This window comes from Erigeron canadensis, chromosome 8, assembly GCF_010389155.1.
Source record: "Erigeron canadensis isolate Cc75 chromosome 8, C_canadensis_v1, whole genome shotgun sequence".
Lineage (NCBI taxonomy): Eukaryota > Viridiplantae > Streptophyta > Magnoliopsida > Asterales > Asteraceae > Erigeron > Erigeron canadensis.
Window position 1 is genome coordinate 25,422,884 of NC_057768.1, and position 11,206 is coordinate 25,434,089.

Below are 11,206 nucleotides of genomic sequence, written 5' to 3' on the forward strand. Positions count from 1 at the left end.
TCGGCATTTATAAATCCTGTTTTACTGATTTCATATATTCTTTTTTCATGAAAACTTGTTTGACAAAATAAAGTGTATATATGTTCATTTTAAAAAAAATTCTTAAGAATGCCCATAAACACGTGGAAGCACAGCTTACCAATTTCAGGATAAATGTTCGGAAAATGATGTTAGAAGAACAAAATCTAAACTATACTATGTTTATTGTTTGTTAACATGCTATGATTTGTAGCGAAACGTTGATATTCTTTTTTATTATTGACATACATTTTGGATCTTGAGACATAATGTGCATAAGTGGTATAATGATGATTTATTTTAAAAGAAATTAGAAAAATTTATCCGGGAATATTTAAAATTTTGTGAAAAAAAGACAACCTCTCGCCTTTTCGACTATGCGATAAAGGCGATTGCCTTTACCAAAAGCCTAGCCCGTAGTTTATAAAAGTGCCGTTCACAAAAAACACCCGCATTATCGCCTAAGCAAGCGTCTTAATTGCGTTTGACAACACTGCTTGGTAGGGATGTACGTGGTCCGGTTTGGTCAATTTTTGCTAAGAATCTCAACCAAACCAATGTAAACGGTTCAACGATTTTTCAAATCAACCCGTCCAAATTGTTATGCCAAACCAAACCAACCAAAACCAAGTAACCGGTTTGGTTTGGTCTGGTTAGACGGTTATCACACTTTTAACATACAATATATTAAAACTTCTAGTGATACCAACTTGCAAAAGTTTCGCACATACTTGAAATGAAATATAAAGTGTTAAAAATACATAAAAAACCGAAAAGAAAAAATAGAAATTAGTACTTTCCATAACGCAGACAATTCGTGTATATATACTCGACGGGGGATTGATCATTTTATGATGATAAAAATAATAAAATTTATCTTGGTAATTGATTGCTAAAAATTATCTTAAAGATCGTATTCTTGGAAAACCAAGATAAGAATTTGAATATTTTCAAACTTTTGCAAAGCTAATAATCTATTAATTATAATTTATAATATTGACCATTATATATATATATATATAATAAACATATCATTAATATAAATAAATGGTCCGGTTTGGTTAAACCGGTTTGATAAAAGTCTAAAACCATGAACCAAATCATAAGAACAATTTATGAAAAAGACAAACCGACGGTCTAAGTTTTTAATTTCAAACCCGACCAATCCAACTAATTACTTCGATTTAAACGGTTTAGCCGGTTTAGACCAAATCGTGCACATCCTTATTGCTTGGTTTAAGAATTTGGTTAAATGCACTTTTATTTTTGGTACTACACTTGTTTCCTTTTAACTTCCTTAAAAGGTGGATTTTCCCACTGAATATCAAACTCAACTTTTACGACAATCGGTACAATTGTGCCAGGCCCGACTTATAAAACACTAAAAAAAAAACTCCATTTAATAGGGCTAAAAACTAATCAGATTAAAAAGGGGAAAAAAGGAATTCTTGTTTACATCTCCTTGCTAGCAAATTAGCCAATTATGCAATAAAGTTATATGTTCGGGAAAAAAAACTAATTGAAATACTAATTAAGACTATTTGGGAATTTATGATACAAACCTTTCAAGTGAACCTCAATTTTAAACATCCAACCTTAATCATCATTTTGTAATTTCATAAGAACTTGTCATTTTTATATGTAAGAAATTTGTATGTATATATATGATATATATCACAATCTTTTTGAGTATTCCTTAAAACAAACCTATGGTTTCGAAGGCATTTCTAACTATGCAAGTCGGACTAACGATATTATATCAGACCACACACGATGCCTAATTACAATTCAATCCAAACTACCACCTGCGAATCCTCTTTCTCAACCTTGAATCTCTTGACAAACTTCTTGCAAGATGTCACGATTTCCACTTCATACATCCCTTCAAACCCTCGAAACGCAAACTCACTTTGTTCATCAATATGCCCGTGCGCATGAGAAAGCCATTCTTTTTTAAGCTCGATAAACCTCTTCCCGGCTTCATTAACCTCCCCTTCGGCATTTACTAAATGAGAATTCTCTCTACTCATAAACAGCTCCCAGAACCCCCATAGCATTATACCTTCAACACCTGGATGAGCAAAAGCCTCCCGCAGTATAACTTCCAGATCATCTGCCCTTACATGCTCGTTTTCACTTGAAACATCAAGTTCAGTGAACCATATTGGAAGCCCAGTGATTCCTAATTTGTCAAGAGCCGAACACACAATGGGCCCCACTGGACAACTAATATGTCCTTGAATCCCAATCCCACCCACAGGCGCACCTTGTTCTTGAAGATTGAGAATTTGGTCCATGTATTTCTCGGGAGATGATTTAGTATCACATCCATCTTCGACGTGATAATCATTCACAAATAGAACGGATGATGGATCTAACCGGTTTGCTGTTTTGAACATATTTGCTCTAATGTCTTTACCCAGTCGGTCTTGGTAGAAAGACCCATGAAGCATTTCATTGTTCACGTCGTAATGCTTGAACTTTCCTTTGTATCGATTAAGAAGCCCTTCTAAACGGTTTTGTACAGCCATGGCTAAATCATTTCTGCTAAGGCTCTTAACCCAGTTTTGAACCGTGTCTTCAACCTCCCAAAATATACAATGCCCACGAGTGGCAATGTTGTTATCTTCACAAAACCTGAGAAGTTCGTCTGCATCTTTGTAGTTAAAGTTGCCACGCTGTGACTCCGTCCAGTACCATTTGAGCTCATTTCCAAACACGGCCCAGTTGAAATGTTTCAAGAAAAAGTCAACAAAGTCTTCATTGTCAATATTTGATCTGCTTATGCATGATCCTATTGGAAAACTATTGTTTATTTGTTTGACTTTCACCATGGCTCCATGCATACTGCTTGAGTCAGGGTCCGTAATTTTCAGAGTGATGTCACGTTTACGTATCTGTGAATAAATGCAAAACATAAACGATTCAAAATGTTTTCCCAAGTTAAAAGATTCAATAACCATACCATTACCTTATCAGTTTGCTGTTTTAACTGCTCGAATCGTGCCCGGCGATCAACACTAAATATTTGGAATCCGGCGACCATGAAACCGACACCTGGAGCAGGACCTTGAAAGTATACCGTCACTTTCTCAGGTTGTTTCTCAATCCTAAAAGACCCACTAATTTCATGCCACCTGTCATCGTTTATTTCAACTTGACCACCATTCATCCACTGGCTGTCCACTCCAAGAGCCACACCTACATTATGGGGACCAGTGGCTCCATGAGCCAATCGGACCCAAGCTGATACTTGATACGTGAGATAGAGCTTGATCTTATCTGTAATCGTTTGTGCAGGACCCATCCAGGTCTGGGAGCGATTAGTCACAATAATAAATTGACCGCTTAGTGGCTGACGGGGGCCCAAAGTGTCTTTAGCTGCCGGAGGGATTACATATGGTGAACCTTTTGCAACGCTTAACGTGCAATTACCAAGGGGAAACCACCCTTTCGATCCACCATGTAGATCACTATTTGCTATTATATTAACTCCATAATCAGCATTCTGCAAAATTAAAAACCATATTAATAAAACTCTTTAAAATCTAAAAAAAAATGCCAAGGAATTCTAAACTTCTGTCAACTAACCTCTATAAACGGTGGAGGTGAAGGAGGGATTTTTTCAACCCGCTTAACCACTAAACCATTACAAAGAATATCAACACCAGAAGGTGGACCTTCTAAGTATATCACTACCTTTGATGCATAACCATTTAACAGAAACTTTCCTTGCAACTCTACCCAATCCTTGTCTGTCACATTTGACCTTATATAAGTAGAACCAAATGTTATTTATCTACAAAAGAATTTGTTTATAAACATAAAAAGTGCTAGGGTTCGAACCACTAACCAACTAACACGCCGTTCTTAAACAGATAATAATAAAAAAAAAAAAAAAAAAAAGAAACAGAAAAAAAAAAACATACTTAGCAATCCCTATATATTGTTCTCGGGAGTCTGGGGTCTGAACCCATAACGTGGCTCTGATATCAGCATTTTGAACATTATTATTCCCAAAGATTCTTACAGTTGCAGTAACATCGTAAGCCAACTTTCGGTCAACGTTTTCAGTTATATCTTGTTGGATCCCATTCCAATTGTGTGCGCGTTGTGTTGCTGATGCAAAAAAATTTCCAAATTTGGGTACAACTTTCCCATTTCCTATGGACTCGTGTGTACCAATCTTGCACCCTCTTCCAGTCCATCTATTAACACCATCCTCAAAGTTGGGATTCGATATAATGTTTTGATCTTCAACAGAATTACATTTTCCAAGTGTACCCTGTACATCACTAACCATTAATTTGTTGAAATGTCCAGTTATTGTATGCTACTATGAAAAAAATGATGAACTTACAGAAAAACTAGCGCAAGAGACTGATACAGATTCTACAAGAAGGTTTACACCAGGATCGGGCCCTTCCAAATAAAACACAATTCGACTGGGCTTATCTGACAACACAAACGTACCCTCTAAGTTCTCCCAATTGTCTTTTGTGACAGTATTCCTGCAATCACGACTAATTTCAGCACTTGGTAATGGATAAAAATCATAAGAAAATATATATATAGGAAAACAATTACCTTGTTATGCACATATATTTGGTATCTGATCCATTGTATTCAAGTCTGAGAGTGGCAATAACATCAGCATGATGTGATCCTGAAACTCCGACACGGGCATGGAGAGTGTAACTTACACCTGAGGTAATTTGCGAGGTGACATCCTGTTCAAGGCCTTGCCAACGTTCTTTCCTATTTGCAACGATGGCATAACGACTGGATGTGACCTCAGATGTAGCCACTGTTGCATCACAGCAGTTTGTGTACCATGAGTGCATACCATTAGAGAAATCGTGATTTTGTATGATGTTAGACATGTGGCTGCTGCTTGCAACGGTCAAGTCCTCTGGTTTCTATCACGGAAGTAACAAAAGTATGAGGCAAATGTCGAGTACAATGACTTTGTATTCATTCATAAATTCATTATTTTACACGTCATTTGGCAATCTTGTTACACAAAAACTAACTACACAACCCTAAAACACCGAGAAATAATAGCATTGGGGAACCTTCATCCAATATATATCAGTAAACTTTAGAGAAAGTGAAGAAATTTTATGAAGAACTAACTACACAACCCTAAACATGCATTTTATATATAGCTGATTCAAAGGAGGAAACTAAAAACCCAAGACAGAATGCGAAGTTGGGATGTGGGTAGCCCAACTAATTTAAACTTAATGTGTTGCTCTTTGTGTAAAATAGGTATTGGTTCACACAAGCATCTCTTATTTGAATGAAACTACTCTGTACGTATTTGGAACCATGTTAACATGGATCACCGAAATGGAATGATATTATGGTGTGGCTGATTCCCTTGTCTACATCTAAAACGGTACAAAGGATTGTTGGAAGACTATGTGTTGCGGCAACGGCTTACTTTATATGGCAAGAAAGGAATAACCGTATGTTCTCTAACAATATTAGAAGCCATGACCAATTGGGAGATCTTATAATTAGGACAGTTCACTACTTCACTATAGGCTTGTGACTATCCGGTTCAACAACAATGCTCATGTGGCTGGGAAACTAGAGAAATGGAAGCTACCAATTGATTTTGACTCTAATGGGAGCTAAATATGATAAAGAAGAACGAAGACTCAACGTTACATTGGAAGACAGTTTGGCTGTTACATCATGACCGTTTCCTTATTTTGTTAGTTTTATTAAGCGCTGATGTAACTTAGCTTTTTTTTTAGTGTTTGTTGGTTAGCTTGTTTTTCCATATATATGGCATGTCATATATGTGTTGACTGTTAAATGTGACATGCGGTCACATTACATATACCTTAAAGTTTCAATGTTATATAAAATCATCAGAGTATCCCATTACCCAAGGTTGAGTATGATTTTACTCTTTTCGGCTATCTATTACTCAATAACCATTGGTAACGACTAACGACATACAAAAAAAATATATATATATCAAGTCCATGAAAAAGTCATTTTGATCGTTTCGTTTTCCTAGTAACATATCAATATATCAAAACTGAAGCAATTTTATCTTGAGCTACATACATCACAAGTCAACAAATTTAAACTAAAGAAAAAATTAAAGTAACTCCCAATGCCGTCTTCCACGGGTTTTGGGGGAGGTTGAAATGTAGACAGCCTTACCCTTACCAAAGGTTGCTTCCAAGTTCTACCAAAGGTAGAAATGGACCTCCAGCCTTGCTGGGCATGAGGATCAAACCCATAACCTCTGTCTCCGGAGGCAAGGGCTCTAACCAGGCAACCACTGACCCAGTTGGTTTTAGGTTAACAAATTTGAACTATTTCTCAAAAATAATTATAATTTACGACAGACCAGTTGGTTATACACATTCGAAATTTCAAATCCTTGCTACAATTGACCGTTTCCGAACCTTTTCCCTAGTCAAACCCATTTTCCTAGTATGGTTCAAACCCGACAAAGGAACTCAGGACACCCAACACATGATGAATGTTTATATTCTAAGTCTTTGTTGTATATAATCACATAACCATAACATATGAAATACAAATACTACTAAAATGAAACTAAAAAATCTAAAAAATAAAAATAAAACCAATGATTAATTACCTGTGATGTGTTGGACTTTTTATGATCTTTAAAAACACTGAAAAACCCTGATGACTTTTTCCACATTTATATGTATGTATAAACTGTTTTAAGTCAAGATTAAGAGAAGAGTCAACAAGCAAGCAATCAGATTTCAATGTCTTTGAGCAATTTAAAACAGAATATTTTTGAAGGGTTTATGTGAATATATGATGGGTTTATTGTATTTCAGTTTTGATTATAGTTGCTGATGCTTGAATTAAAATGGAAGATTTGATTTTTTTTGTTATGGGGGTTGGGTTAATTTGTTTGTTTGTTTAGATTCAGGACTTGGTCTTAAGAAAAGCCTAGCAACGGCTGTTACAAAAAAGGAAAATGATTTATGATGTTAACATTATATAATGTTACTCTCACAAACTCACTTAAATTATTTTTTATCCATGTCAAAAAGTCCCTTATGATTTTAGTGGTTTATGAGAGCAACATCATCCAATTAAAATAATGTTAACATCATCTAAATTATCCCTTTACAAAAATTAGAAATGTTGTTGAATTTGAAACCTTTTGGTGAACTATTGTTTTCAATCTTTTTTTTAATTAATAATTATTTAATTGATTATTATTATTATTATTATTATTATTATTATTATTATTATTATTATTATTATTAACATAATAAATTGAAATGTTTTTTTTTTCATTACTAACATGGTACACGCATAATGTGGTGATGACCGGTGGCGATGGCGACTGATAGTGGTGATAATAAATAATGTAGGCTATTGATATAAATGTAATTAATATGATGGTTAATGTAATTATTTTAAGAGTTAAAAGATTGATGGTGTAATTTATATTAAGAGTATTTTAGATATATTAGTGGAAATAATTAAATTAGTGAAAAAAGAAGATGATTTAAAGAAAAAAATAAGGGATATTTTAGTAATATTACACAGAGTAACTTTTAACATTACCATAAATAAAATGGGTTATTTCTTTTATATGTATGTATAGATTAAACTTTAAACCGATAATACTTAAGAAGTGTTTGTTTTAAAACAATAAGAGGGGTACATGCACAATGCAACGGCGGTAACAGTGACAGTTGGTGGCGGGGGCAGTAGTGATGGTAGTGGCCATAAAAAAAAGATAATGGAGGAAACCCTAGACTTGGTACCACAATTGGATACCCATTGACTCATCCCGTATGAGTCATGTGATTTCGGTACAATACCTCCATCCTAATCCCCACATGATACGGGCACCCCGAAGGATGAAACCCACGTATTTAAACTTCACATGTGAGTTTAGGCTTCATTGGTAACGAGTATCTTAAGGGAATTATTTTTTGTGTCAAGCTGGGATTGAACTTGAGACCTTAAGGTCATCAAGTGATTGCCTTACCACTAGGCTAACTCCTGTTGGTTGGTAATAGCTGTAGCAATAGAGGTGTGATTATTAATGTAAAAAAAAATAGTAAAGGAGTAAAGATATTAAAGTTGTTTAAGGCTAAGAGTATTTTAAGTATAAAAAATTGTAATTTTCTAAGTTAAGAGAAGCCAATTTATTTTATAAGGAATTATAGATTATAGATAATTACTATAGCTTTAAAGATTTTTGGGAATGGGTACGTGTTTTTACCAATTAATGGCTTTCAGTTATGCATTATGCAATTTTTAATTTGTATAGTAGGTGTTATTGCATAATGCATAACTGAAAGCCATTAATCGGTAAAAACAAAGTACATTAACCAAGAATATAGTAGGCGTTATTGCTAACTAAGTTTGAGGCATCATTGCATCAATAACCTGTTTACGTTTCTTATTGATGTGGTTTAACAAACAAACAAAAGTTTAGAATAAGAACAAGAGTCACCAAAAAATCAAATGCGGATTCAATTTTCATGTTTGCATTTGTAATTTATATGGTTCTCCAAACAAACAAAAAAAAAGTTTACAAACACACCAACAATTCCATAGCTCAAAATAAATAAATAAAAAGTTTACCAACAATTCCAAAAAAAAAAAGGAAAAAATCAATGACAACTTCCACTAAAAATATATGTCGAAAACATTTTCCCGGTCCAAAATATATATTTTCTTTCGGAAATTGTGATAGCTCCTGGCCTCCTAAAAGTGAGTATGAATCGTGTGATACTCATAACTCATAAGAGCGAGTGCTCCATTAATGGACTAAACTAAAAACAGATCCAATGTTAAACAAATCTGGGCCATTGTGGCTAATACTCAAAGCAGGCCCAAATTTAAAAAGATTTGTAAGAAGGGGATGATCCCTCGACTTCTTAATTAAAAAGATACAACTTTCCCACTAGGATCATTTTAACGTTCGATTAAATTGTGTTATCTAATAATTCACCAAAAGGTTTAATTAAAAAAAAATTATTTCAAAGGTAAAACGCAAGCAAATATAATTTTCTTGGGTTAACTTAGAAAATAACCAAGTTACTGAATGCTGATTGGGTTGCTAGCTAGTTATGCTTTTTTCTCATCGCGAATTAGTTGGGATGTTTCTTTTCCTTCGAAAGTTAACTTGATTTTACAGAATGCATTTTATGATTTTTAGGTTTAATTCGTGTTTACATGAGAAAATATATCATAGTTTATAACATGTTTTTATATTATTACTCATTCATTCAACTTAATAAGCCATTAAGCCCACATTTTAATTGTGTTGTCATCTATGGAAAATTCCACCAGATGTTTCAGTTTTGTCAACAATGAAAAATGCAGCACAAAAAAGTTTATGACAATCGTTTTCTTTGTTTAAGATGTATTTCTAGCTACTTGGTTGTACGGTATGCGGTTTACAATTTTGCAATGAAAACTTCCACCAAAAGTTAAGTCATTGAGCTCTTATTCTAGTTTTCTAAAGAAAAGATGGCAGGCATACGTTGTCTCTCTAGAGGTCTCGGGTTCAAATTAAGACATTGAGGAGAACTAGCTACAAACTATACATCACATAACATTAACATTATGAACGTAAGACACATATCCTGTTTGGCACAACCAATCCCGCTGGAAATTTGAACCAAAATGTGAACGAATTTTCTCATTCAACTGGCTCTCGTTTAAAGAAATTTGACTACGTACACCTACTTCTATAGGCTCCATAGTCCACACCTTAAATGGTTGGGCCATTGTTGAGTTTTACTTTTATAAAGGCCCATGATAACAATCTTTAGTGGAATTGGAAAGTGAAATACATGAACTTAAACATTATTTGGACACCTCATGGATAAAACAAAAGAAGGCACGAGTATTAAATATGGAGTACATTGTTGTAGCCAAATACAAGTAGTACTTGGTGCCTTGATGGGACGAGCCAACTAGTAAAATGTCGGAGTTAATTAGCCCCCCCACCCCACGCCCACCGCCTTGTGTTATTAATCACAATCATCATCATGTGTCTGTTACCACAAGCTAGAATATGTACGTACGTATATGTACTAGCAAATATATGTTCACTCACCGACACTCTTCTTGCACAAATGCAACCACAAACATATAATACCTACAGCTTTGGCTTCATCACAAGGTTTTTTCACTACTCACTTCAATCTTTATCGGTGAATATGCCGTACACTTTGTACCGTACAGATAATGTCTCTAAATCTTGAGAGCAAATACCAACGCTCCTAGTTTAAAATCGTGGGTCGTGTAGTTCTTTTCGTGCACCTGACGAGAGGCATAAGTGGTTAGTTATAAACACCATTCTATTGTATTGTATTGTAATTATATATGGTCTTCTTCATGTACGTACTCTGTTAAGTTTAACAAACGAACAAAGTTATTACTTTGTGAGTGTGTAGTTGTGTATGATTGATTGATGATCGATCGAGGATGTTGAAACAATCGGGTAGTAGGAACCAAAGGGCGGCAAAAGGATTCAAGGTGAAGCATGTTATACAAATATGTGTGTTGCTTCTTATTACTATTTGGTTAATATACCAATTGAATCAGTCTTACATGATTAACTATTCCCCAATTCAACTCACTTTTCTTCATGCCACGCAACAAGACATTTCGTTGCTTGGAAGAAAAGGGTTTGTTAAAGAAGTCGAGAAAGAGCAAGATGATGACAAACAAGAGGTTGATGATCAAGAAAAACCGGAAGATGAGGAACCCGAACTATTGGAAGATTTGATCGATGAGGACGACAAGGAAGACAGAATTGGCAAAGTACATGTGTTACCATGAATCTTAAAGTTAGTCTATAGTCTATAGAAAGATTATAGTATATAATAACAACCATATCCAATCTCTACGTAAGCGGGGTATATGGGAGGTAAGGGTAGAACAATCTTGTCTTTACCTAAGGGTAAAAAAACCCGCTTCCATAAGGATCTCCGACCATAATATATGGTGTGGTAATGTACGTTTTAAGTTCGATCATGATCGTTTATGTACTCTTGCATATTTTATAGAATAATGTCAAATAAGTGAGACTGGGACGAATGTTGGTCCGCTTATAAATTTTGATGTAAAAGATGTTAATATCTAATAATTAAGGTGTGGGTTTATATTTCTTTTTGAAATATAAAACCAGGAAATTAAAACGTAA

General features: G+C 34.5%; 1 protein-coding gene and 1 long non-coding RNA gene across 2 annotated transcripts; one reads left to right on the forward strand and one right to left on the reverse strand.

Moving 5' to 3' along the window:
• Positions 1 to 1,650: 1,650 nt before the first annotated feature.
• On the reverse strand, positions 1,651 to 6,860 carry LOC122580379 (endo-1,4-beta-xylanase 1-like). Its single transcript, XM_043752650.1, has 7 exons — positions 6,647 to 6,860; positions 4,606 to 4,937; positions 4,379 to 4,529; positions 3,948 to 4,303; positions 3,610 to 3,787; positions 2,990 to 3,526; positions 1,651 to 2,915 (listed from the first exon to the last, which is right to left on the reverse strand). The coding sequence occupies exons 1-7, from the start codon at positions 6,710 to 6,712 to the stop codon at positions 1,800 to 1,802; spliced, it is 2,736 nt and encodes a 911-aa protein (XP_043608585.1). The 5' UTR covers positions 6,713 to 6,860; the 3' UTR covers positions 1,651 to 1,799.
• Positions 6,861 to 10,012: 3,152 nt separating this feature from the next.
• LOC122579883 lies at positions 10,013 to 11,206 on the forward strand. The gene is made up of 2 exons (XR_006320707.1): positions 10,013 to 10,339; positions 10,455 to 11,206. It is a non-coding gene; the product is annotated as an uncharacterized LOC122579883 (long non-coding RNA).